This window comes from Coregonus clupeaformis, chromosome 19, assembly GCF_020615455.1.
Source record: "Coregonus clupeaformis isolate EN_2021a chromosome 19, ASM2061545v1, whole genome shotgun sequence".
NCBI lineage: Eukaryota > Metazoa > Chordata > Actinopteri > Salmoniformes > Salmonidae > Coregonus > Coregonus clupeaformis.
The window spans coordinates 1,795,069-1,822,762 of NC_059210.1; the positions used below are offsets into that span (position 1 = coordinate 1,795,069).

Consider the following 27,694-nt stretch of genomic DNA (forward strand, 5'->3'; position numbering starts at 1 on the left):
ACAGCAGAGAATCCCCTCCTGGATGAAGAGCCTTGCTGTCTAATATTTGTTTTGTGAGTAGCATTTTTGAGTTACTTGTATAACTTTATGAGCTGGGATGTCTGTCCTGAAAATAGTTAAGGTCAGAGACTGTATAAAATGTACGCAATGCATTCATTAGCATTTAGTTAGCATTCTATTTGGGATTTTACATGTACTTGTTAGCATTGCTAACCTTCGGATTACAATGGCTCAGTGAGGTTTGAAGATAGCACCCCTTGTGTTCAGTGCCGGTATTACCGAATATCCAGGTATGGCACAAGGTCGATATGAAGGTATGACAATCTGGATATCGTCCAAGCCTAACGGAGAGGATTATCTCTTTAGACAGTGTCACTCACTAGTCTAGACCTGCCTTTATTTTTCAGCTCCTCCTTATTTCGTCTCTCCTTTTTACTCATCCCTCGTTCCTAGAGGTGAGTTGGAATGCCCGGGGGGTGTCCAGTGGCATTACACACTGATGTAAGAATAAATGTGATAAACTGTAGGAAGTGCCCAACATTGTCCCGACCCTGCTAGTTTCCTAGCAACCCCGCCTGTGTTCATAACAACATCACACTGATACAAGCCCCTAGTGAAAAACTGGGGCCTTACAGAGTGCAGTGGAGATGACTGGGAGAGAGTGGGCTGAATATGAGATCACAGCAGCTGACTCTTCAGCTACACACACACACACACACACACACACTAAAAGAGACAAAACAGGAAACCCTGATCCTTTTGTTCTTTGATTGCTTTGACCTGCCCTATCTAACCTAGCCTGTTTTTTTTTCTATGGTAGTGCTCTGGTGAGTAAGATAAGGTAGGAATCATGATGACTGACCTGTACAGTATGTTACACCTGCTATAACCAATGCCCACACGAATACAGGAAATCCAGCAGCTAACTGCCTGTGCTCATGATAACTAGTCAGCAGTCTTTGTGTGTCCTTCTATCTGTATCTGGTGAGAGTGTTGGGCCAGTAACCGAAAGGTCGCTGGTTCGAATCCCCAAGCCGACGAGGTGAAACATCTGTCGATGTGCCCTTGAGCAAGGCACTTAACACTAATTGCTCCTTTAAGTCGCTCTGGATAAGAGTGTCTGCTAAATGACTGGATAAATGTATTGACTAGATAATAAGAGGTCAGGGATCAAGGTCGACGTACCTTTGCAGACGAAGCACTTGATGTGGAAATGTTTGTTCTGCACGCGCAGCACCTCTCCCTTGCAGGCCTTGCCACAGTTCTGACAGGCGATGGAGCTGCTGCCCCCCTGCTTCCCCTGCTTCCCCTGCTCCAGAGGGCTGTGGACAGCCTGCTGATGAAACACTGAAAGAAACGGAGAGTGGCACAGAGGTTAGATAGAAAATGCACACACACACATGCATTTGGAGAGTCACGTGTAGAAACACACACATCCTCATGAACAAAAACATTAATTACTCATACAAAACACACGCAGGCACACACACACACACACACTGTATACACACATTCATTACATAAGTATGTTCAAAAGTTCAAATAGCCCGGAGGCCTGCACATGGTATCTACTGTTATGAAATATGACAAGTACTGTATGTGTATGAGTAGTAGGAAAGATATGACCAGATAATTGGTGCATCAATTAGCCTAAGTAATCATGTCTTACAGTGACATCGAGCTTGACATGAGGGTGACAAACACAGAGACAAGCCTGATAACTTCATCCATATGAAGCCATGGTCCAGTCTAGAACATCAGCTTACTTCTTTCAACACCTCGCCCTTCTCCATTTATTATGACACAAAGCGCTCGCATACTTATCGATGCATGTCATCATCCCTTCAGTACTGACAACTAATCAGACAAATAGAGACTCTTTGTTTCCTTTTCTCTCTTTTTTCTCTCTCTCTCTCTCTCTGTCCGGGACACGTCTGTGTTTCTGTTTTGGACACCATGGTTACTCATAATTGGGGTTCAAAAGAAGGGAGATAACAATGGCATTCAGATAGACTGCCTGGGCTAAGCAGGGCACCGTTTGCTAGACTAGTGTTTACCCGAGAACCAGTTTCAGCTTCAGTGTCCATCCATTCATTCATTCATTCATTCATTCATTCATTCATTCATTCATTCATTCATTCATTCATTCATTCATTCATTCATTCAGTCATTCATTCAGGAGTTTCTCCTCTCTGTTCTTTGTCTGCCAACACTCCCATTGAGAACTTGAGAAATGTCCCTGTTTAGCCTCTACTTAGGCCCAAATTAGATCAAGTCTGCATCCCAAATGACACCCTTTACCATATGTCATGCACAACTTTTGACCAGGGCCCATATTGCTCTGGTCAAATGTAGTTCACGACATAGGGAATAGGGTGCCATTTGGGACGCAAACAAAGGCATGTTAGGCACTCTACAAGCTGTAGAGCTATGTCTGTGGGCTGTAGGTACTCTTTACATGGTAAATACTACTGACGACAGTAAAAACACCTTCAACACCGTTTATTAGCCCTTTGAGGTCTTGGGCCTCTCGGCCATGACTAGAAGAACCAGACTTGGAGGTAGAGCAAAGCATTCTGGGAATGTTTAAAGGGCCTCTGGTGAGGTAAAAAGCTATTTTTCAGTTTTATAGAGCGAGTGGAAGACCGGTTAAACAACAGGGAGCGGGGAGTGTGTGAGGTAGTCTATCTCCAAGACAAACAAGACCTCATGAACTTCCGTGGACTAACGCCCTGGGATGACAAAGAAACAGGGATATTCACCATAAAGGCTAGAGGTGTGGTGGTGGTTGATCATATTTCATGTTCCAAGTTCTTGTCTTTGGATAAGGCCATGGCCTAACAGAGTGCACCATGACCCCAAAATCTGCTTTGAATTCAAATCCATACTTCCAGATTACGATCAATTGCATTTTTATGGAGATATTCGTAGTAATCACATGAAAGTACAACAGGAGGCATATAATATAATCAAAATATCAAAGATATCTCTATGAAGATCTCCCAAAACTCTGGCATATATTGGAAGCCTGCTGCTTGTCAACGGGAAGCAGAACTCTGTCTTATTACAGTGTAAGCTACCAGTCTTCAGCATGTGAGTATGCTGCTACCAGTGTTGTGTTCGAGACCACCTAAAGCGAGACCGATTCAAGACCAAGACCGGAGCAAATCGAGTCGGAGTCAAGACCAAGACCAGAGCGGGGCGAGACCGAGTCAAGACCGAGACCAGGAGGGGGGTGAAGGGTCCAAGACCGAGTCAAGACCGAGACCAGGAGGGGGTTGAAGGGTCCAAGACCGAGTCAAAACCGAGACCAGAAAAATGCGAGTCAAATTCAAGAGCATGATTGGAATTTTGTCAAATTGCCACCATAAAAAAAGTTAATATTTCAGAAGAACATATGGATTCTTTAGACATTCAGAATGGTGAAGAAATGCATGCTGAGGGCAAATAGAGAGCCACTATAAATTATTACTACATGACAGCCTTCTATGCCTTCAGAGAAGGGCTAAGGATATATAAAATAAATAAATGTAGTTTAAAATATACATTGTTTTAAATTCTATTTAATCTTTTCAATAATATTTCAATGATATTTTAATGATATTATTATTTTCAATGATATTCTGATTTAATCTCTTCAGTTTCTGTTGGAAAGGAAAGGGTTAACACTGAAGATAAATAAATATCCAATCAGGATTTTTCTTTGGTAGTCTCCGGGGAGATACAGTGGGGCAAAAAAGTATTTAGTCAGCCTCCAATTGTGCAAGTTCTCCCACTTAAAAAGATGAGAGAGGCCTGTAATTTTCATCATATGTACACGTCAACTATGACGGACAAAATGAGAAAAGAAAATCCAGAAAATAACATTGTAGGATATTTTATGAATTTATTTGCAAATTATGGTGGAAAATAAGTATTTGGTCAATAACAAAAGTTTCTCAATACTTTGATATATACCCTTTGTTGGCAATGACAGAGGGCAAATGTTTTCTTCACAAGGTTTTCACACACTGTTGCTGGTATTTTGGCCCATTCCTCCATGCAGATCTCCTCTAAAGCAGTGATGTTTTGGGGCTGTCGCTGGGCTTTCAACTCCCTCCAAAGATTTTCTATGGGGTTGAGATCTGGAGACTGGCTAGGCCACTCCAGGACCTTGAAATGCTTCTTACGAAGCCACTCCTTCGTTGCCCGGGCGGTGTGTTTGGGATCATTGTCATGCTGAAAGACCCAGCCACGTTTCATCTTCAATGCCCTTGCTGATGGAAGGAGGTTTTCACTCAAAATCTCACGATACATGGCCCCATTCATTCTTTCCTTTACACGGATCAGTCGTCCTGGTCCCTTTGCAGAAAAACAGCCCCAAAGCATGATGTTTCCACCCCCATGCTTCACAGTAGGTATGGTGTTCTTTGGATGCAACTCAGCATTCTTTGTCCTCCAAACACGACGAGTTGAGTTTTTACGAAAAAGTTCTATTTTGGTTTCATCTGACCATATGACATTCTCCCAATCCTCTTCTGGATCATCCAAATGCACTCTAGCAAACTTCAGACGGGCCTGGACATGTACTGGCTTAAGCAGGGGGACACATCTGGCACTGCAGGATTTGAGTCCCTGGCAGCGTAGTGTGTTACTGATGGTAGGCTTTGTTACTTTGGTCACATTCACTAGGTCCCCCCGTGTGGTTCTGGGATTTTTGCTCACCATTCTTGTGATCATTTTGACCCCACGGGGTGAGATCTTGCGTGGAGCCCCAGATCGAGGGAGATTATCAGTGGTCTTGTATGTCTTCCATTTCCTAATAATTGCTCCCACAGTTGATTTATTCAAACCAAGCTGCTTACCTATTGCAGATTCAGTCTTCCCAGCCTGGTGCAGGTCTACAATTTTGTTTCTGGTGTCCTTTGACAGCTCTTTGGTCTTGGCCATAGTGGAGTTTGGAGTGTGACTGTTTGAGGTTGTGGACAGGTGTCTTTTATACTGATAACAAGCTCAAACAGGTGCCATTAATACAGGTAACGAGTGGAGGACAGAGGAGCCTCTTAAAGAAGAAGTTACAGGTCTGTGAGAGCCAGAAATCTTGCTTGTTTGTAGGTGACCAAATACTTATTTTCCACCATAATTTGCAAATAAATTCATTAAAAATCCTACAATGTGATTTTCTGGATTTTTTTTCCTCAATTTGTCTGTCATAGTTGACGTGTACCTATGATGAAAATTACAGGCCTCTCTCATATTTTTAAGTGGGAGAACTTGCACAATTGGTGGCTGACTAAATACTTTTTTTCCCCACTGTAAATTTAGCTAAGTCAGCCATTGGCTAGGCCATCAGAAGCTAGAGAGAAGGCATCTGCCATTGAACTGTATTAGGCCAGAATTGTGGAGTGACAGTGGAATCAACCACTCACATTTTGACTTGTAATGGGTGGGACCATTTTTAGAAAAACATATGGAAAATGTGCAGTAGCGAGCAATAGTTTTCCCACGGTCTAACTAGCGTTTGTTTTAGGCTAATTTGCAGCGGCTGCAGCAGGTGTTATCGAAGAGGATGTTGTTGCTAATTTGTTAGCTTCGCCCTTTTCAAGATTAACTTTCAACAAGAAGTTACGTTTCAAATGATCGAAAACACGGTGCGTGGAACTGTGTTTTTTATTGCAGCTCGCTTGCTGTTGTTAGCGATCTCTTTGAAAATAACTTCTGTGTGTGAAACTTTGTTGCATTTAAACTTTAGATCATCGGTTACTTTGTGTGCTGAACGTGAAAAATAGGTTTGCAATGGGAAGTAATAGTTGTACATTTCGATTTGGAAATGCTTAGCCTAATGGTTGTGTTTTTGTATTCTTATGATTAGGACACTCTGGCTTATTATGTCAGAGTGAATGGCCAGCTTATCCTTTAACATCATTCTGTGTGTGACTGCTGCCTTTCTGTCGGCCCTGTATGTTTTACAAAAAGTGTGCTCTCCTACATGGAGTGTGCTGGTATTACGGTCGCTGTCCTTCAGCATCACAAACCTGTCACACACATCCTTTGATGTGTCACTGTTGTCGCGTTTGGTGATATTGTGATAGTGATGGTGTCAGGCCTGTTTTATTCTGTTGGGTGCATGAAGGTATGCTAAGTTTCTGCAATTTGTCTTGATTTTTGAGTTTGGTACAACGTGTTGGAATATTTTTTTTCCAAACTGAAAGCCTAGGTCCAATAGCCACGGTTAGCCACTGCGCAAACATGTCTATAATAGACATAAAGACTGTTACAATCTCCCCTTACTAATAGTGAGCTAGTAGGAAGCCCAAGTTTCAATAGGCAATAAGATGTTTCATGATATATTTGGCCTCACAAAGTGGTTTTACGTGCTCACTGAATGGATAAGCTGATAATAGCTGATAATTTTGAGTTTTTTACTCAGTCAAGGCAGAGTAAAAATTGATCCGACACGAGACAAAATTGAGACCAGACTTGAGAACTACAACACTGGCTGCTACTGTAACAATAAAGCCAAGAATGTCATGCGTCCTCATAAAATGGTCTGAGGCACTTCAAGGGCCTGAGTTGATTGTAACCATGTGGCACAGCTAGGGTCCAGCCGAGACTATTCTATTGGAGGAAATGGGGGTCTGCCCACTGCCCACTACCCACTTCTCTCTCTCTCTCTCTCTCTCTCTCTCTCTCTCCCTCCTCTCTCTCTCTCTCTCTCTCTCTCTCTCTCTCTCTCTCTCTCTCTCTCTCTCTCTCTCTCTCTCTCTCTCTCTCTCTCTCTCTCTCTCTCTCTCTCTCTCTCTCTCTCTCTCTCTCTCTCTCTCTCTCTCTCTCTCTCTCTCTCTCTCTCTCTCTCTCTCTCAGCCGGACCAGCATAAACTGCCCCTGGCACGCACCTGTTGAGTGGATCCTGTATCGTTCACTTCCTATCTGGACAATAAATAGGGCTTGGGGGGGGTCCAAGATGATTTGTTAACCAGATGTTCCACTAGGGGGCATCTCTTGTAATGGGTACAGTTTAGGCCTAGAGCATTTCAGGGTAAATAGTATGAGGAGAACTCAAACGATGAAGGAGTGCTCTTCACACACTAGGAACACAATGTGCTATGAAGAGCCTCCAAGGGCTAGGCTAACAGAAAACACTGTGCTGAGCTATTGAGCCCATCCCATAACACTCTCTCTCTCTCTCTCTCTCTCTCTCTCTCTCTCTCTCTCTCTCTCTCTCTCTCTCTCTCTCTCTCTCTCTCTCTCTCTCTCTCTCTCTCTCTCTCTCTCTCTCTCTCTCTCTCTCTCTCTCTCTCTCTCTCTCTCTCTCTCTCTCTCTCTCTCTCTCTCTCTCTCTCTCTCTCTCTCTCTCTCTCTCTCTCTCTCTCTCTCTCTCTCTCTCTCTCTCTCTCTCTCTCTCTCTCTCTCTCTCTCTCTCTCTCTCTCTCTCTCTCTCTCTCTTTCTACAGATACCAACAGTTGTACAGGCAGTGTAGACCTAGGCCTATAGCCTGTCACAGATGTCCTGCTCATCAATCACCCTGCTCTCCTCTGCTCCCTCGCTGACAGACACAAACCCACAGTGTCGCCCTCCCAAAGGTCAAAGCCAGGGAACAATCTGAGCTATGCACCACTACAGACCACGGGGACCTGCCATCTATGTCCCCCCCACCCAACCACACACACACACACACACACACACTCACACGTGCATAAACACACACACGTGCACGCACAAACACACACACACCATACACAGGCAGGCATTTTTCCTTAGGTTGGCCGATAGCTACTGTAGGTGTGCAGTCAGTGTGGCCCAGATGGGCAGCCATCTTGAATTCCTGTTCCAGGAGCCATGCTCCCCACTAAAAATAGCCTGTTCCCTCAACCCACGGGGATTCCATGGTGCTCCATTCCAGGCAAGGTCCATCTGCCTGGCTGGCGGTGGTGGGCAATTAGAATGCTCGGGTTACCACCGCAGGGGCATTTTCTGGTGGCCAAAACATTGACCTTGGGATGTACCTTAACAGCGATAGGCCTTAAATCCCCTAGATTTAGCTCTGTAATCCATATTCTTTCATTTCGGAATGATTTATTATAGCATGGATATCAACATCAGGGAGCCCCCCAAATCCGTAAAAGTCCAGAAAAGCTGGAATGGGCAGCAGCCAGGGTAGTGGCAAGTGGCAGATTGCCAAAGTGGCAGAGAGAGCGAGAGTTGCTGGAGCTGATGGTACTTCAGCTTTTGATATCATGCAGATCAACAAAAATGATCACAATCAGATTTATGGTGAAAAAATTATAATGGAAAACTACAACTGAATTTATGTGAGGTGACTGTCTTACAACTGCCACAAGAGCAATGCAGGCTCACAGATAAACCTGTGCTGTCATGCCTGACATGATCTGACATCTATTTGACCTATGACCTATAACCCCAGGGTCAAATACTATAGAGAGCTTTATCCCTAGGGCTCATTCCTTCTAAAGGTAGGACATACTGGATAACCAGAGACAAAGCAAGAGTTCTTCTAAAGCCGATATTTCACAACATCAGCTTTGTTTCAGACCTTATGATTCCCATTGAAAAGATGATGATGCAACTCATATTTTTTGTACAGACAGACACTCCGCACATGGAAGACCAATACTGCCTTTGACATTCCAGTGATCACACATTTTGCTGCAACATGCAGCTGGTGTTTATGGATTGTTGTTTGTCAAATTCCCATTTGGAAGGACGTCAATGTTAATATGCTTAAGTCGATGATTTATAAGTGCCATCCATCTCAGTCTCTCTCTCTCTCTCTCTCTCTCTCTCTCTCTCTCTCTCTCTCTCTCTCTCTCTCTCTCTCTCTCTCTCTCTCTCTCTCTCTCTCTCTCTCTCTCTCTCTCTCTCTCTCTCTCTCTCTCTCTCTCTCTCTCTCTCTCTCTCTCTCTCTCTCTCTCTCTCTCTCTCTCTCTCTCTCTCTCTCTCTCTCTCTCTCTCTCTCTCCCCATCTCTGCCACCAACCTCTATCTCTCTCTTCATCTTTGTCTAGCTCTCTTTCTCCCTCTCTGAAATCTGGGTGATGAGATAAGCTCTGTGTGCCAGTCAGTCCAGATATGGCCGACCAGCCGACCATGACTGAGTATGTAACATGGTTAATAGAACTGATTAGGGCAGCTGCAGCTCAGTATTTGAGGACGACACTCAAATAGTATCCTCTTAAATAGCATCCTCTTCAGTGGGTCTTTATTGGTTGTTTACATCTGAGACGTGACAGCATCACGAGGGGCTTACGACAATAAGCATTACAGAGATATCAAAGCTTTGACACACTGGGTTCAGATCAGTGCAATCTTGAAGGGGACTCCAGCTTAGCCTATAGGCTATGTGTGACTAATACATGAGTGATACCTGACCATTACTAAGCAATTTCACTTCAGTGACAAATTGTGCAGCCATGACATTCTGATTGAAAGCACGTATGAAGTCAATTGAATGTAACGGCGATGCTGTAATAGTGTGGCGCCGGCTAGGACAAAGGCGAAGGCAGTGGCGGAGGAGAGGAGAGGAGGATGAGAGAAGAGGAGACGTGATGCTCGGAGGAGGCTCGTCTGAGCGTGGGTAATACAGGAACCATGTGACCACAGCAGGCACCATGATGCAGCACAAAATCACAGCACATAGCTTAAGATGGTATTGTTTGTTTGTGAGTGTGTGTGTGTCTAAGAGAGAGAGAGAGAGAGAGAGAGAGAGAGAGAGAGAGAGAGAGAGAGAGAGAGAGAGAGAGAGAGAGAGAGAGAGAGAGAGAGAGAGAGAGAGAGAGAGAGAGAGAGAGAGAGGCCTATGTTTGTACTACCTGTTTGTGTATACCAGCTAGGAACAACAGGACCAGTAATAAACATTCAGGATAACCTTTGAGTCAGCTTTTGTTGTTAGCAGCATTGCTGGTGCAAAAACACAGGCATATGCCCAGCAGGTTTAACACCTAAGGGATAGGATTGCATAACTATTTTAACTGCACATATTGCACATCCTATTTCTATTAGCCTCGCCCTCTACCTCTAGGATGAAGACAGTCATCTTAAAACTGTAAGATGGAAATGGGTGTTAGGTTTTATATGAGAAAAGATTGGCAGAATATTAAGACGAAATGAAGGATATATCCTCAGAGACAAGTGCCTGTGTCTGAAAGCTAAATGTGGCTTCCTCTCCTCATCTCCTTTCCTCATGTCCTCTGAGGAAGAAGGCCAAAAGCCGAAATGTAATATTAAACTTGTAACATTAAATAAGCTTTTCTATTTACTTCCATTGTACTCCAAGAGTTGCAGAATCTCCTCTCTAGTTCAGTTTGTTCATTAATTCATGCACCTTGGTTGGAGAGCGAGGTAGCGGCTCTGCTCCCTTCCCTCATGTCCTTTGACGAAAAAACAGGACAGATGAAAGCTAAGCCAGAGTGAGCGTCAAACATAATGCTTTCACCTATGCTGTGTTCTCAGATCCATACTAGAAAGTAGAGGATGCTAAGAGACAGACATTGAAAACTTTAGAATGCACTTTGAGAAGGGAGTCATTGAAGCTAATCTCATGCTATTCTACAGATTTTGCCATGAGGCTGAGATTAAATGTTGCTGTTTTAAAGCTAATTTCCTGCAATTCTACACATATTGCCAGGGGGCAGAGAGAAAAAAATATGTTTTATAGCTAATCTCATGCTATTCTACATATTTTGCAATGAGGCTGAGATAATTTAGCATTTTTTAAGCTAATTTCCTGCAGTTCTACACATATTGCCATGATTTTACTTAGCAGGAAAAAACAAACAAAGGCATGTGATATATCAGAAATTGTGTAATATAATTATTGTCAACCTAAGATATTGTCATATAATCATAAATACAGTTTATTTGGGTTTTACACACATTTTCTGTATAAATAGCCTCTAAAATAAATATATATTGGAAAGCTGATAGTTCTATTATATGATACAATATCAGTACTTGTTTCCTTTACAACTTGTCTAAGTCCTATCATCTACTGATTTCAGTCAGTGTATGGCTGTGGATTGACTGCATTGTTTGAATGGGATGTTGGCACATTGGCAGTTAATTTGATCAATTTATGGAATCATTCCTCTAAAACTGGCTGGCTAGCAAGCTAACCAACATACAGTGAAGATAAAATTATTCAAATTCATTATTTTACACAATATCTTATCAAAGTACTGGCAAACCATGGTTGACTAACTCCTTAACCAAAATGGCTGACCTTTATCCGATCATAAGGTTATTTATTTATTTATCTGATCATCATGTCCATTCTAGTATTGTAATTCCTAATTCTATAGGGGCGAACTCCAGGGGGCCCACAACCCTTGCAGGGGCTGTGGGGGGGTGTGGTACACCAGTGGTTGTCGCTCTGCCTGCTGACAGCTAGCCATCCCCACAAGAACAGCTTTCAAAGCCGAGCGTCCTCACATTGTGATCTTACTAACTGTCCACACCTCCCCTTCCACACAAACACACTACAGTTATGGCCAACAGTCCATTTATAACCAAGACATAGCTGCCCCTCTAAAGATGGCTGCGTATCAAACTTAACAAGGCAGTTAAGGACATGACATTGCAGACCAGAGAATACACATTGATTCTATAGGCTGAGGCATTTGTTTTGAGTCCCACTTTGTCACTGCATATTATCAGAGAGGAGGGGAAAGGGTTGTAGGGTGTTACGGTATCTGTTCCGGATCCCACTGTGTAATGCTGCTATAACACATGTACACAGACACACACACATCTGCGTGCACACAGATACACACACACCAAAACCATATCTCCTATCATAACAAAATATCTCATTTCTTTTCCAATTTGAGCCAGATTGGCCCCTTGTCATTGGTTTCATGCCTGAACGGCCAGCCAGACAGGCATCTTGTGTCACAGTCAGGCTGGTGCCCAAAAGCACAGTGCTCCCTGCCAGGGACTTCATGGAGGTTGTCGCATATCATTCTGGCACATTATTAGTCATAGCCTACACTGAGGGGGGGTGTTGTTGTTTGTTTCTGGTATTAATATCTGGCTAATGTCCATTTAATTGGGATTACATAATACACAAAGGCCCTGTTTGTATTCAGTATTTGACAATTGTTTAATCATATTAAATTATGGAATTAATCCTATTTGTCCCTAAAAGTAGTCCTAAGAGATAAGGTAGGCTATGTCTTATTGGGCAGAATACTGCATATCTTTTCGGTACAAAGATAAGTCAATGAACCCTCAATTGCCTCTCAAGTTGACGCACACTGCGCTGAGGGCTACGGTCTACAGTGCCCATCGAGAAGCGCCTATGTCCCATAACCGACTCGTGCTCTCTACAAAGTAAACACACGTTTGGTAGGAGAAAACGAACCTGCGGTATATTACCTTTTTCCTCTGGCATTGTTGCTCTGTCAGTGTCCCTTTATAACTGTAAAATCCTTTACAAACGAAGAGCAGTATTTCTTATCCTAATATCCAAATTCTTTCTGTCGTTGTGCGGTGTTGTAGTACATCCTCCAAATGTCTTATTCTTTAATGCGCGTGGTCCGGTGCGGCAAGCTCGAGGAGTGTGGTTTTTTGAAGGAGCGAGAAAGCTGCGGTAGCGCAAGTGGTCAACACTCGGTTATCTTTGGAATGAGCGGCAGCAGGTCATATGATTCCCGAAAGCCTCTCTCGGGTACAAGGGCTGAGTTATTGTTGAGCTATTGCAGCTATCTAATATAAATAGAATCTTCTAGAAGTTCTAGTCCTAAAAAATGACACCACCTCTAGAAAATCTCTCACAGGGCGTTTACCGCACCAGCCCACTGACAGCACAAAGACGCGTGAGCTTATGGAATATGGATGCGCCTTCTCGTGCGTAGACTGAGGTGCCTTCCAGTTGACAATAAAAGCTGTATAAAACGTGGAGTAGTTTAATTAAATGCATCTAATTTGTAATATCCTTGATAAAACTGAAGTGTTATATCCTACTTTCTCTTGAGCAAGTGCACAATTAATGTAAAAGGAAGAGAGCACTTGCTAGTAGTGCTTTTTTCCTCTCCAAGTGATATCAATAATGAATGTGTCTGCAGTAACAGTAAACTCAACACTTCAGAAAATGGGATCTCAATGCACAGAAATTAGGATAAATGGGTCAGGAGTGGAGAGGGCCACACATTGTATTAGGCTACTAGTAGGCTATTTAATTATCAACATCATTATCATCATCACCATCATATACAGTAGATTCCAGTAGTACTATGACATAACTTTCAATGACATCCTGTAGCCTGTTCATTCATTTTGGGGAGTGATAGTGCCTGGAAACCTGTATCATTGGTTGTAATGACGGTATCCATAATGAATGCAACATATCACTGCATAAAGCAGTATAGGATATATATTTGCCAAGCAGACATAGTGAGAATAGCCTACTACCGAACATAACTTCTGACAGCATTGACAGTCAAAAAGCATTTTAACAGACTTCACCATTTGAAACTCAAGCTTCTTTGAGACATAGTGAATATACAACTAGCTCTCACAGTCTCACGCCAGAATTAGACGTTCATCCATGTTTCTCAAACGTCAAATTTCAAAGTTGTTCCAAACTTCAAATTTCAAAGTGTTTAAGGTTAAGTTAAAGCATTAACTCCGATTTTTTTAGGTTAAAAGAATAATCCACCCCCAGAAATAAAAATCATGAAACTGCTGTCAATTTGGTGAAAGCCTATGTTCTGTGAAAATCTGGAAATCGTGTAGGAACGCATCATAACTATATACAATGGGGGAAAAAAGTATTTAGTCAGCCACCAATTGTGCAAGTTCTCCCACTTAAAAAGATGAGAGAGGCCTGTAATTTTTATCATAGGTACACGTCAACTATGACAGACAAATTTAGGAGAAAAAATCCAGAAAATCACATTGTAGGATTTTTTATGAATTTATTTGCAAATTATGGTGGAAAATAAGTATTTGGTCACCTACAAACAAGCAAGATTTCTATGTCTCTCACAGACCTGTAACTTCTTCTTTAAGAGGCTCCTCTGTCCTCCACTCGTTACCTGTATTAATGGCACCTGTTTGAACTTGTTATCAGTATAAAAGACACCTGTCCACAACCTCAAACAGTCACACTCCAAACTCCACTATGGCCAAGACCAAAGAGCTGTCAAAGGACACCAGAAACAAAATTGTAGACCTGCACCAGGCTGGGAAGACTGAATCTGCAATAGGTAAGCAGCTTGGTTTGAAGAAATCAACTGTGGGAGCAATTATTAGGAAATGGAAGACATACAAGACCACTGATAATCTCCCTCGATCTGGGGCTCCACGCAAAATCTCACCCCGTGGGGTCAAAATAATCACAAGAACGGTGAGCAAAAATCCCAGAACCACACGGGGGGACCTAGTGAATGACCTGCAGAGAGCTGGGACCCAAACACACCGCCCGGGCAACGAAGGAGTGGCTTCGTAAGAAGCATTTCAAGGTCCTGGAGTGGCCTAGCCAGTCTCCAGATCTCAACCCCATAGAAAATCTTTGGAGGGAGTTGAAAGTCCGTGTTGCCCAGCGACAGCCCCAAAACATCACTGCTCTAGAGGAGATCTGCATGGAGGAATGGGCCAAAATACCAGCAACAGTGTGTGAAAACCTTGTGAAGACTTACAGAAAACGTTTGACCTGTGTCATTGCCAACAAAGGGTATATAACAAAGTATTGAGAAACTTTTGTTATTGACCAAATACTTATTTTCCACCATAATTTGCAAATAAATTCACGTTGTAAAGTGGTTGTACTACTGGCTATAAGGTGAATGCACCAATTTGTAAGTCGCTCTGGATAAGAGCGTCTGCTAAATGACGTAAATGTAAATGTAAATGTAATTAAAAATCCTACAATGTGATTTTCTGGATTTTTTTCCCTCATTTTGTCTGTCATAGTTGACATGCACCTATGATGAAAATTACAGGCCTCTCTCATCTTTTTAAGTGGGAGAACTTGCACAATTGGTGACTGACTAAATACTTTTTTTCCCCACTGTAATTCTCGTCACTGGAGATAGTGTGTAATCCCCTATCACATTTAATAATGCTTTTAAAACAATTACCTGCACTCCAGATCGCCAAATCTGCCAATAGATGGTATGGCCATACTTGTCTAGAACACATCCAACCATTTATATCGTAATGACAAAGTATAGATTTTGCTTAGATGTGCTAAATCTATTTAAGTTTATGCATTAACTCAAAAATCATAAGGTTAGGCATTAACTCCGAATGGTTAAGGGAAGGGATAAGGTTTGGGATAGGCTTAAAACAAAATATTCGAACATGCAACCTTTGGGCACCAGAGGCAGACGCTTACTCTAGTGATGCGTGGGTTGATTCATAACTCGAAGTTGCCGCGGCGGGTTGAACAAAGAGAAACAATACCTTAAAAAATCCATAAATGTATAATTCTTGTGCAATTTATATAGGCTACATTGAGGTTTTTCTTTCATTATTGTAGGCTATCTGGTATTAGTGCATTAGCCTAAGCTATAGGGTTTAGCTGTGTGCACCAAATAGCCTACACAGCCAATCGCCAAATAATGCTAACGTCAATCCACGGAGGCAAAAAGGACATTGTCGAAGTTTACTTCAATACGACAAAAGCTGCAAAAGGAGAGTTGAAAATAAAGAGAAGGGAGGGCCAGAAAAGTAATGTTTGGAAAATATTTGGTGAAGTGGTAAAAGAGGATGATAGCAGTGTGATGATTGGCATAACATGTCAAGGGAACTGGCCTATGGCATGTCAAGGGGAACTGTAGCCTACTGTTTAGATGGGTGAAATGGAAACTGGTCTATAACCTCTCACATAGCCTTAATTATAACTACTGCAGAATTAAGCATTTCTTGCAGAAAAATGATCCACTAAATGTAGGCAAAATTTGGACTTGGGAACAGGAGTGGAGAAATATTATTTATTTATTTCTGCATCTTGAGAGAATGCAATGCTCAGTTCATCATAAAAGCATCATAAAAGCTGATAGTATTTAAACCACATAAAATATGCATCGAAGCCGAACTGAAATCTTATCAGAAACTATTTGGGTCTTTTTCACAGCTTTCTTTTTCCTTACAACCAGTCAACATGATGTCATTTGGACATTTTGCACAGAAAATCTTTCCAGTTTTTATTTTTTCCGTTATTGTATTTTCTCCCCAGTCTCTAAATGTATTTACTCTGCGAAAGATGACAGAGAAAACTTTACCAATTCCAACTAGCTTGAAGCATTCATTCTATTGATCTATTATATTATTCTGTTGAGCAAGGGTTTACTTAGTCTTCTAGGGCAACAAGCTGTATAATGACAAAAGAGAAGCTACATGAACCTAATTATAGACAAGTTGACTAACAAATAGCCTACCAAAATGTCGGAAATTATAAGCAGAAACATATCTAAATCAGGCAACAACAAAAAAATCCTGCACCCCCTGTCAAAAAATCGTTCTGCTGTCTTTGACTGTAACCTATAGCACATTTTCTATATTTGCGGGTTAGGGTTGGGTGAGGGCCTCAGAATTTCACTTTATCACATATAGTCGGGCGGTTGCGGATGGGTTATTAGCAATTGCGGGTGGGTGCGGGTAAACAAACAGCTGACCCGCGCACCACTAGCTTACGCCCATCCACTATCCCCGTCCAAAACGTCATAGCAAAGCCAAAACCTACTTGAAGGTAACAGCGCTTACTGTTGCCCCTAGTGGCCCGGTTTCCACATCATCTCCCGACGTCCTCAGACATGAACAGACGTCGAATACTGACTTGTGACCTGGCTGGAATATAAGTACTGAACATCAGTTCTGGAAGCATTGACAGTAGACTTCACAGTTTGAGACTCAAGCGACCTTGAGGTACAGAAAAGCATAGGCCAACTGTATCAGCTACACATGTCTGTCTGGGTGGCCAGTGGTTATAGGAATAGCTCCGATTCTATCATCAGTGCCAGTAATGAAAGTCTGTGGAATATGAATAAGGATATGACGGACAGAGGATACTGCTTTAATATTACAGATAGATTGTGGCTTCCATCAATGTAATTGTCTGCATCACTTCCAATCCCCCAGATATACAGTACCGGTCAAAAGTTTGGACACACCTACTCATTGAAGGGTTTTTCTTTATTTCTACTATTTTCTACATTGTAGAATAATAGTAAAGACATCAAAACTATGAAATAACACATATGGAATCATGTAGTAACCAAAAAAGTGTTAAACAAATCAAAATATATGTTATATTTGAGATTCTTCAAAGTAGCCACCCTTTGCCTTGATGACAGCTTTGCACACTCTTGGCATTCTCTCAACCAGCTTCACCTGGAATGCTTTTCCAACAGTCTTGAAGGAGTTCCCACATATACTGAGCACTTGTTGGCAGCTTTTCCTTCACTCTACGGTCCAAATCATTCCAAACCATCTCAATCGGGTGATTGTGGAGGCCAGGTCATCTAATGCAGCACTCCATCACTCTCCTTCTTGGTCAAATAGCCCTTACACAGCCTGGAGGTGTGTTGGGTCATTGTCCTGTTGAAAAACAAATGATAGTCCCACTACTGCAAACCAGATGGGATGGCGTATCGCAGCAGAATGCTGTGGTAGCCATGCTGGTTAAGTGTGCCTTGAATTCTAAATAAATCATTGACAGTGTCACCAGCAAAGCACCCCCACACCATCACACCTCCTCCTCCATGCTTCACGGTGGGAAACACACATGCGGAGATCATCCATTCACCTACTCTGCGTCTCACAAAGACACGCCGGTTGGAACCAAAAATGTCAAATTTGGACTCATCAGACAGATTTCCACCGGTCTAATGTCCATTGCTCATGTTTCTTGGTCCAAGCAAGTCTCTTCTTCTTATTGGTGTCCTTTAGTAGTGGTTTCTTTGCAGCAATTCGACCATGAAGGCCTGATTCACGCAGTCTCCTCTGAACAGTTGATGTTGAGATGTGTCTGTTACTTGAACTCTGTGAAGCATTTATTTGGGCTGCAATCTGAGGTGCAGTTATTCTGATGAACCTATCCTCTGCAGCAGAGGTAACTCTGGGTCTTCCATTCCTGTGGTGGTCCTCATGAGAGCCAGTTTCATCATAGCGCTTGATGGTTTTTGCGACTGCACTTGAAGAAACGTTCAAAGTTCTTGAAATGTTCCGTATTGACTGACCTTCATGTCTTAAAGTAATGATGAACTGTCGTTTCTCTTTGCTTATTTGAGCTGTTCTTGCCATAATATGGACTCTGTCTTTTACCAAATAGGGCTATCTTCTGTATACCCCCCTACCTTGTCACAACACAACTGATTGACTCAAACGCATTAAGAAGGAAAGAAATTCCACAAATTAACTTTTAACAAGGCACAGCTGTTAATTGAAATGCATTCCAGGTGACTACCTCATGAAGCTGGTTGTGTAACGATCCCGGCAGTCTGAGTCGGGTCCGGTCTGTGGACTAGTTTTTTCTGCTCGTGATCTCCAGTTTCCCGAGGGTTCTGGAACGCTCCGGGGAGCTCTCTTGATTTCCGCACCTGCATCCCATCAGCAATCTGCACACCTGGTCCTGATCATCACCCTTCTTAGGCTCTGGCCTAACATCCATTCCCTGCCGGATCGTTAGCCATGAACAGTAGGTTTACCAGAGTATCAGTCTTAGAGCCTAGCGTTAGTTTTGTTGTTTTTGCACCTTGTTGTTTACTTACCTCCGTTTTGTTCCATCTGCAGTCACCCGTCCAGAACCTTCATCCAACCTCTGCCTGGTGGTCGGCGGCTGCCGACCCATGATGGGATCAACCACTGCACCCCCAACAACTAATCAACGCCGCCCGCTCTGTTCCCTGGATTATTCAGCATCACTCTTGAATTGTAAATAAACACTCACCTTCGTTTCAACTTACCTTGTCCTGGTCTGCTTCTGGGTTCTGGCTTTGCAATCGTGACAGAACGATCCGGCCAGTAATGAACCCAGCGGACCTGGACTCTGTTCGCCATGCCATTACCCAGCAGGAGAAGATGTTGGGCCATCATAGCACGGTACTACAGGAGATCGCGTTGTCAGTTCGGAACCTTTCTACCGGTCTGACGGAGGTCCAGAACCAACGCCAGTTTCCGGTGGAGGATCCACTACCGGTTTCACCCATCTCGCCTGCCGCTTCTGGAGCTGTGTCCTTCCGTGAGCCCGAGGTTCCGACGCCGGATAAATATGAGGGGAGCTGGGAAGATGCCGTTCCTTCCTTATGCAGTGTGGATTAGTGTTCGATCTACAGCCCTACTCTTATGCCACAGACAAGGCTAGGATAGCCTTTGTGATTGAGTTGCTGCGTGGTCGAGCGCTGGAGTGGGCTTCAGCCGTTTGGGAACGACAGGATCCCTGCATGGCTTCATACCAGGGGTTCACGGCCGAGATGAGGAAGCTCTTCGACCATTCCGTCCGAGGGAGGGACGCAGCTAGGCGCCTGTTTCGCTTCGCCAAGGAACTCGCAGCGTGGCCGACTTCGTGATCGAGTTCAAGACGTTGGCTGTGGAGAGTGGGTGGAATGAGGAGTCTCTGCAAGCGGCCTTTTACCAGGGTCTGTCGGAGCAGCTCAAGGATGAGTTGATCTCCTATCCGGAGCCTAGTGACCTGGACAGCTTGGTAGCCTTGTCTATTCGGGTGGATAATCGAGTCCGAGAGCGAAGGAGGGAGAAGCAATGGGTTCCGTCCAACCGATCAGCTTCTCAGGTTCCAGTCGGGTCGTCAAACTGCGCGGCTCGCTAAAGCTGGGAGGACTTTTAGCGAGCCAGTTTCGACCTCTCAATACCTCTGTCAGACCCCGTTTCCCGGCTACCCTTATGAACAGGAATCAGAGCTTAGCGATTAACGCTTTTATCGATTCAGGTGCCGATGGAAGCTTTCTAGATGCCGAGTTGGTGGAACAGCTGGGGCTTTCCAAGGAGCAATTGCCGGAAGCCATTGAAGCTACCACTCTGGACGGCAGTAGTCTGGCACGTATCACGATGAGGACTGAACCGGTTAAGATGCTGTTGTCGGGGAATCATTCTGAGATGATTTCATTCTTCATTCTGCCGTCTTCCCATGTTCCTCTGGTCCTTGGATACCCCTGGCTGAAGGAACACAATCCCACGTTCGATTGGGTGACGGGCAAGGTAACGAGTTGGAGCCTTGATTGTCATGCTAACTGTCTCAAGACTGCCTGTCCCCATTCGGTTCCCAGTCAGGTGATTGAGGCTAAACCCCCAGATTTGTCCCTGGTTCCCGAGACATATCACGATTTGGGGGAAGTTTCAGTAAGCAGAAGGCTCTGTCACTCCCTCCCCACCGACCATATGATTGTGCCATCAACCTGTTCCCTGGAGCTGTCTACCCCAAGGGAAGGTTATACAGTATCTCCCGACCTGAACGTGAGGCTTTGGAGACCTACATCAAGGAGTCCCTAGCTGCTGGTCTCGTTCGTCCCTCGTCATCACCCCTGGGGGCAGGATTCTTCTTTGTGGGTAAGAAGGATGGCTCTCTTCGACCGTGCATTGATTATCGGGGGTTGAATGACATCACGGTCAAGAACAAGTATCCCCTGCCCTTGATGAGTTCTGCCTTCGACTCCTTACAGGGTGCTACGGTGTTCACCAAGCTAGACCTACGCAATGCGTATCACATGGTCCGGATCAGAGAGGGGGACGAGTGGTTGACGGGTTTCAATACACCGATGGGTCGCTTCGAGTATCAGGTGATGCCGTTTGGACTGACCAATGCTCCAGCGGTATTCCAGAGTATGGTGAACGACGTCCTGAGAGATATGATCGGTCTCTTTGTGTTTGTTTACCTGGATGACATTCTGATCTTCTCGAAGGAACCTTCCGACCACGTCCAGCATGTCCGGCAGGTTCTGCAGCGATTGTTGGAGAATCGCCTGTTCGTGAAGGCCGAGAAGTGCGAGTTTCACGCCCACACGACATCCTTTCTCGGGTACATCATCTCCAGGGGAGAGATTAGGATGGACCAGGAGAAGGTTAGAGCGGTTCTGGAATGGGCCCAGCCCGGTGCGAGATTGCAGCTCCAGAGATTTTTGGGGTTTGCGAATTTCTACCGCAGATTCATCCGGGATTACAGCCGTGTGGCCGCTCCGTTAACTGCCTTGACTTCCAGTATCAGGACCTTCAAGTGGAATCCGGAGGCGGATCGAAGCGTTTCTGGAGTTGAAGAGGCGATTCACCAACGCACCGATTCTCTCTCAACCGGACACGGCCCGTCAGTTCATCGTTGAAGTGGACGCGTCTGATGTGGGAGTTGGCGCCATCCTGTCGCAGCGATGCTCCACGGACAGTAAACTCCATCCCTGCGCCTACTACTCACGTCGCCTTTCGCCTGCGGAGAGGAATTACGATGTGGGTAACCGGGAGCTTCTCGCGGTGAAACTTGCCTTGGAGGAGTGGCGCCACTGGTTGGAGGGGGCGGAGCAACCGTTTATTGTCTGGACTGACCACAAGAATCTTGCTTACGTGCAATCGGCTAAACGTCTCAACTCCCGTCCAGGCCAGGTGGGCGTTGTTTTTCGGACGATTCAAGTTTTCCCTGACGTTCCGACCTGGATCTAAGAACGGCAAGGCGGACGCCTTGTCCCGGATGTTCTCCAAGACGGAGGAGAGTGGGTCCAAGACCGAGACAATTCTCCCCGGAACTGCGTCGTGGGAGCAGTTATGTGGAAGATTGAGGAGGAGGTGCTGGCGGCCCTTCGGACTCAGCCCGGTCCCGGTAACGGTCCACCCGGTCGGTTGTTTGTGCCTGAGTCGGTTCGTCCTGCTGTCCTCAAATGGTCCCACGCCAGCAAGATGGCTTGTCACCCTGGCGTGGCTCGGACAATGGCGTTTCTTCGCAGACGTTTTGGTGGCCTGCCATGGCCGAGGATACTCGGGGGTTTTGTTGCTGCCTGTCCAGTGTGTGCGCAGAATAAGAGTACCAATCGGCCCAGCTCTGGACTACTTCACCCCCCTTCCTATTCCCCGGCGACCATGGTCGCATCTGGCCCTGGACTTCGTCACTGGGTTGCCCGCTTCTGAGGGGAACACGGTCGTTCTGACTATCGTGGACAGATTCAGCAAGTTCGCCCACTTTGTGCCAATTGCCAAGCTTCCTCTGCCTCGGAGACGTCCGAGATCCTGGTTAGGAGGTTTTCAGGGTCCACGGGTTGCCCAGTGATATCGTTTTCCGACCGTGGCCCTCAGTTTACCTCTGCTGTCTGGAAGTCCTTCTGTTTGGCCATTGGAGCTACAGTCAGTCTCACATCTGGTTTTCACCCCCAATCCAATGGTCAGGCGGAGAGAGCCAACCAGAAGATGGAAACCACGCTACGCTGCCTGGTCTCTTCCAACCCCACCTCCTGGGTCTCTCAGTTGCCTTGGGTTGAGTATGCCCACAATACTCTCCCTACATCTGCCACTGGGATGTCTCCCTTCCAGTGCCTGTATGGCTACCAACCTCCCTTGTTCCCTTCTCAGGAGAAGGAGCTCTCAGTGCCCTCTGTTCAGGCCCATATTCGCGTTGCCACCGGACCTGGCATCGGGCCAGAAAGGCACTCCTTAGAGTTTCGGACCGGTATCAGCTCCAGGCGAATCGTCGCCGGATCCCCGCTCCCACCTATACCATCGGAGATAGGGGTCTGGTTGGCCACACGGGATCTTCCGTTACGGACTGAGTCTAGGAAGTTGTTACCGAGTTCATTGGTCCGTTTGTGGTGGAGAAGGTGATCAATCCAGTGGCAGTTCGACTCAAACTACCGAGGACGCTCAGAGTCCATCCCACCTTTCATGTCTCCTGCCTCAAGCCGGTTTTCCTCAGTCCTCTGTTGCCTCCTCCGCCTCCTCCTCCTCCTCCTCGGATGATCGGAGGTGGTCCTGCCTACACGGTGCGACGAATCATGGATTCCAGACGGCGGGGCCGGGGTTTCCAGTATCTCGTGGACTGGGAGGGGTATGGCCCTGAAGAGAGGAGTTGGATTCCGCGGCGACAGATCCTAGATGCTGACCTCATCCGTGACTTCTACCGCCTCCATCCTGGCGCTCCGGGGAGTCCGCCCGGTGGCGTTCGTCGGAGGGGGTACTGCAACGATCCCGGCAGTCTGAGTCGGGTCCGGTCTGTGGACTAGTTTTTTCTGCTCGTGATCTCCAGTTTCCCGAGGGTTCTGGAACGCTCGGGGAGCTCTCTTGATTTCCGCACCTGCATCCCATCAGCAATCTGCACACCTGGTCCTGATCATCACCCTTCTTAGGCTCTGGCCTAACATCCATTCCCTACCGGATCGTTAGCCATGAACAGTAGGTTTACCAGAGTATCAGTCTTAGAGCCTAGCGTTAGTTTTGTTGTTTTTGCACCTTGTTGTTTACTTACCTCCGTTTTGTTCCATCTGCAGTCACCCGTCCGGAACCTTCATCCAACCTCTGCCTGGTGGTCGGCGGCTGCCGACCCATGATGGGATCAACCACTGCACCCCCAACAACTAATCAACGCCGCCCGCTCTGTTCCCTGGATTATTCAGCATCACTCTTGAATTGTAAATAAACACTCACCTTCGTTTCAACTTACCTTGTCCTGGTCTGCTTCTGGGTTCTGGCTTTGCAACTCGTGACAGGTTGAGAGAATGCCAAGAGTTTGCAAAGCTGTCATCAAGGCAAAGGGTGGCTATTTGAAGATTCTCAAATATAAAATATATTTTGATTTGTTTAACCCTTTTTTGGTTACTACATGATTCCATATGTGTTATTTCATAGTTTTGATTTCTTCACTATCATTCTACAATGTAGAAAATAGTAAAAATAAAGAAAAACCCTTGAATGAGTAGGTGTGTCCAAACTTTTGACTGGTACTGTATATGTTTGTAAATACTGTATATATATAAAATATATATATTTTAAAAATATATTTTCCTTTATTATTTTCCCCTAACTCTATCACCCCTCCCCTAATTGGAATAAACTAGTGAACAACAACACTTAGGCTTCTACTTCCAGCTTATACATACTATATACATTTTACGGACACAGTATATTTGACATGAGTTTTCTTGTTATTCTTGTTATAGCTCCACTCAACCCCTCCCATCTATCTCTGAACATCCAGTTTTGATTTCTATTTGCCATTTATTTTTCAACTGTGCTATGATGTTTCACAAAATGTCTGAACCTTTCTATTCTCATAGTTTCTACAGATTGTAAATTAAAGAAAATTTTTTTAACTAAAAGTATTATTATATTATTGATCGATTAACTATAACTTTTCAAATCACCCAGCAGTGCTCCAGGTAAATGTTGCAATTCTTAAGCCATTCCTGAACCTGCGACCAAAAACAAGCTACATATGGACAGTACCGAAACAAATGATCTAATGATTCTGTCTCTTCACAGCAAAATCTGCAGAGCTGGGATGGTTGTATCCCCCATATATATAACATTCTATTGGTTGCAAGAATTTTGTATAATAATTTAATTGGAGAAACTCTACATTTTGAATCCGGCGTTGTTTTGTGTATCAGTTCATAAACCATGTGCCATGGAATCGGTACATAAAAAATCTCTTCCCAACTATTTTGCAATCTCTATGGCACAGCTGTCCATTTTTTGGTACTTAAATGAAACTAGTATACTTTTTTATTTATCAAAATGTTCTTTAACCAATTTTGGTCTTTAATGCAGGGCTGACAGACAAGTTCCTTACTTTCTCCCCCTTCCACTTGCCTCTTCCATTTTTGCAGTAATGCTGCAATTAGTTGGTTGTAATTTTGGATATTTCCATATATTTTTGTTAGCTGCATGTGTGACATAACTCCACCAATCCTATTTATGATATCATTTACAAAGATTATACAGTTTTTAATTCCAGAAATAATGGAAAAAGGAGACATTTATGAAGCGCCAAACTTCTCCCACCTTGTGGAGTCTCATTTACTTAAAACACCTCTGCTTATTTGGAAAGGTCAACGTTATCACTCGCTCTCTGCCTGTCTGTCTGTGTCACTCGTCATTCGTCAATGTCATATTGACGTGTCATAATGTCATATTGTCATATTGGTCGATCTCATATTCAAGAAATAGTCTGTCTTTCTCTTTGCATTGGTTTTTCTCTCTCTCTCTCCCTCCCCCTCCTCCCATCTCTCCTCGTCCTGGTCTCTGGTCATCTCTCTCTTTCTCTCGCTCTCCATTTCGCTGTCTCTCCTTCTCTCTCATGAATGATGTCAAACAGTGCTTTGTCACTATGGAGGGATGAGCTTCCCAAGGACTGGACAGTGACAAAATGGAGGACACTACAATCTATTCTACTACCTCTGTCTTGGTATAACTTTCAACCCCCAAACCTTGCACATTCCTTTCCACTGACATCTACCTGCATATATTGAGTGTTTGTCTGTTATGCTTTGTAATTAGAGTTCCAGGCAGCTATTAATCAAACTGGAATTTAGATCAATAAACTTGAAAAGAATGACAAGAGCCATCTGCTATCTGTAATCCAACTCCATCACAACGCTAGAGTGTAAACAACAACATGTACACAACACAGCTTTGCACAGGCATAAAACGTACCACATTTGGTTGTCATCATTCCACACATGCATGCAACGTGTAGACAACATGGTAGCAATTCTATAGTCAATGTGCGCATGACATAGAAATACTTTAACATCGAGAGGAGATAATGAAGTGGTAACAACAACGAACAGAGGGTTATCATTTTACATTTACATTTTAGTCATTTATCAGACACTCTTATCCAGAGCGACTTACAGTTAGTGAGTCCATACATTTTCATACTGGTCCCCCGTGGGAATCGAACCCACAACCCTGGCGTTGCAAGCGCCATGCTCTACCAACTGAGCTACACGGGACTGTGTATTATCCATCCAACCCTGTCTGTCTGTTTGTGTGTGTGTGTGTGTGTGTGTGTGTGTGTGTGTGTGTGTGTGTGTGTGTGTGTGTGTGTGTGTGTGTGTGTGTGTGTGTGTGTGTGTGTGTGTGTGCGTGTGCGTGTGCGTGCGTGCGTGCGTGCGTGTGTGCGCTCAAACAGGAGGGTTCACCTAATGATGATGCTATTGGATCAGATCCATCTAGCAGGCCTCTCTACAACAATGGGTACTTCCATGTAGTCTCATTAGGCTGGAGACCAGTCATTCAGACACTGATGATCCTAACATATTCCGACTCAGGGACCTTAAAGGGCCAGGGTTTAACATTCCAGTAGCACAAAAAAACAGTGAATAATGTAAAGTGTATATGTATAATATTTCTGTAGGTGAAATCATTAGTAATCGAATGAATCACCTGCTATACTGCACTATTAATCTCACAAGAATCACTCTCTTTCTCTCTCCCTCTCTCTCGCTCACTGTTGTGCTGAGATGGCTGTATGAGAGCATAACAGAGTAGAGGACGAATAGAAGGAAGAGAGGAGGGAAGCATAGCTATGTGGTCCTGAGAGTGTAGATACATTAGGCCCTTAGTTGTAGTCTTCTGTGTGACTCAGCAGACACCATTTGTCAGTGTGTCGAGGCCAATACTGGATCTGCATTGCAAATGAACCAGCGATGAAGAAGCCAAGTCTTCTGTCTGTCTGACACCACACTTCCAAAATGTCACAGCAACACTATGTTTGGGTTTCTAGCAGCTCTCCCATGACGTACCTCATCAACCAAAACATTTATAATACCATAAATGGCTGATGATGACAATCATGATATGAAAATGTCTCCGATGTGTGCTATGACCCTACTCGTTAAGATTTTGTCTACAAAGACATTGTGTTTCTTATATTGTACAATTCCAGTGAACAATGTACAACAATGTTGGCTCTAAACCAATAGACAGAGTTCTGTTTCAATTTCCTTCTGTTTCGATTTGCAAATCTTCCAATAACCTCCATATATGGAAGATAAAAAAATTGGACACCTATGTAGGACATTTGTAAGAGTTGGAGGTAGTTATTAAGCAACAATCCAATTCCAACCTGTCTTTCTGACCAGAGAGCGGGATAGCATCCCCATTTACAATACAAGGGACCTCAGTTTTTTATGTATTCAAATCCTCTTTCTCACATAGTGTCAATAGATGAAAGATGGTGCTGGAAGCAAAGAATCTGTTGCAGAGGAATACTTCACTATCTATCTCTCTATTCTCTCTCCTCTCTCCCCTCTCTTCTCCCCTCTCTTCTCTCCTCTCTTCTCTCCTCTCTCCCCTCTCTCCTCCTCTGTCTTCTCTCCTCTCTCTCTCTACTCAGAGTATTTTCAGTGGTCCAGGCAGATTTGTGGAGGCTGCGGAGAATATGTATAGAGAACAGGAAGAGAGAATAGGCTGCAGCCTACCTAAAAACGAGAAGAGGAAAGAACTGGCTTGTGTATAAAAGGGAGAGAGAGGAAAAGGAGGAAGAAGGGAGGAGCCGTAGCATGCATAGAAATGAGGAAGAGGGAAAGAACACAGCATTAGTATGGAGTCATTCTTAGAATGCCATGATAGGAATATAGGTCACCGGAACATTCTCTCTATCCTCTCCCCTTAACCTTGACCTCACACTTAGCCCTCATATTCCAACTGTATAATCAGTTGATTATGATGCAATCCACGCACACGATTAATCAGTGGTGTCCCACTGGGGTAATTCATATGTTACATCACAGGGTCATAAAACAGACTGCTAATAGAGGAATGCATG

At 44.3% G+C, this 27,694-nt stretch overlaps 1 protein-coding gene across 14 annotated transcripts in view; it reads right to left on the reverse strand.

The window, feature by feature from the left end:
- LOC121554724 (actin-binding LIM protein 2) overlaps window positions 1-27,694 on the reverse strand; it is a 123,544-nt gene that overhangs the window by 75,263 nt on the left and 20,587 nt on the right. For 13 of the 14 annotated variants that reach the window (XM_041868446.1, XM_041868449.1, XM_041868442.1 and 10 more), the window contains exons 1-2: window positions 12,373-12,761; window positions 1,186-1,347 (exon numbers count right to left, since the gene is read on the reverse strand). In XM_041868446.1, coding sequence (XP_041724380.1) covers window positions 1,186-1,347; window positions 12,373-12,388 — 178 coding nt within the window. In that variant the 5' untranslated portion in view covers window positions 12,389-12,761. Of the gene's footprint in view, window positions 1-1,185; window positions 1,348-12,372; window positions 12,762-27,694 lie in introns of those variants that run through there. The other variant, XM_041868438.1, reaches the window with a different exon arrangement.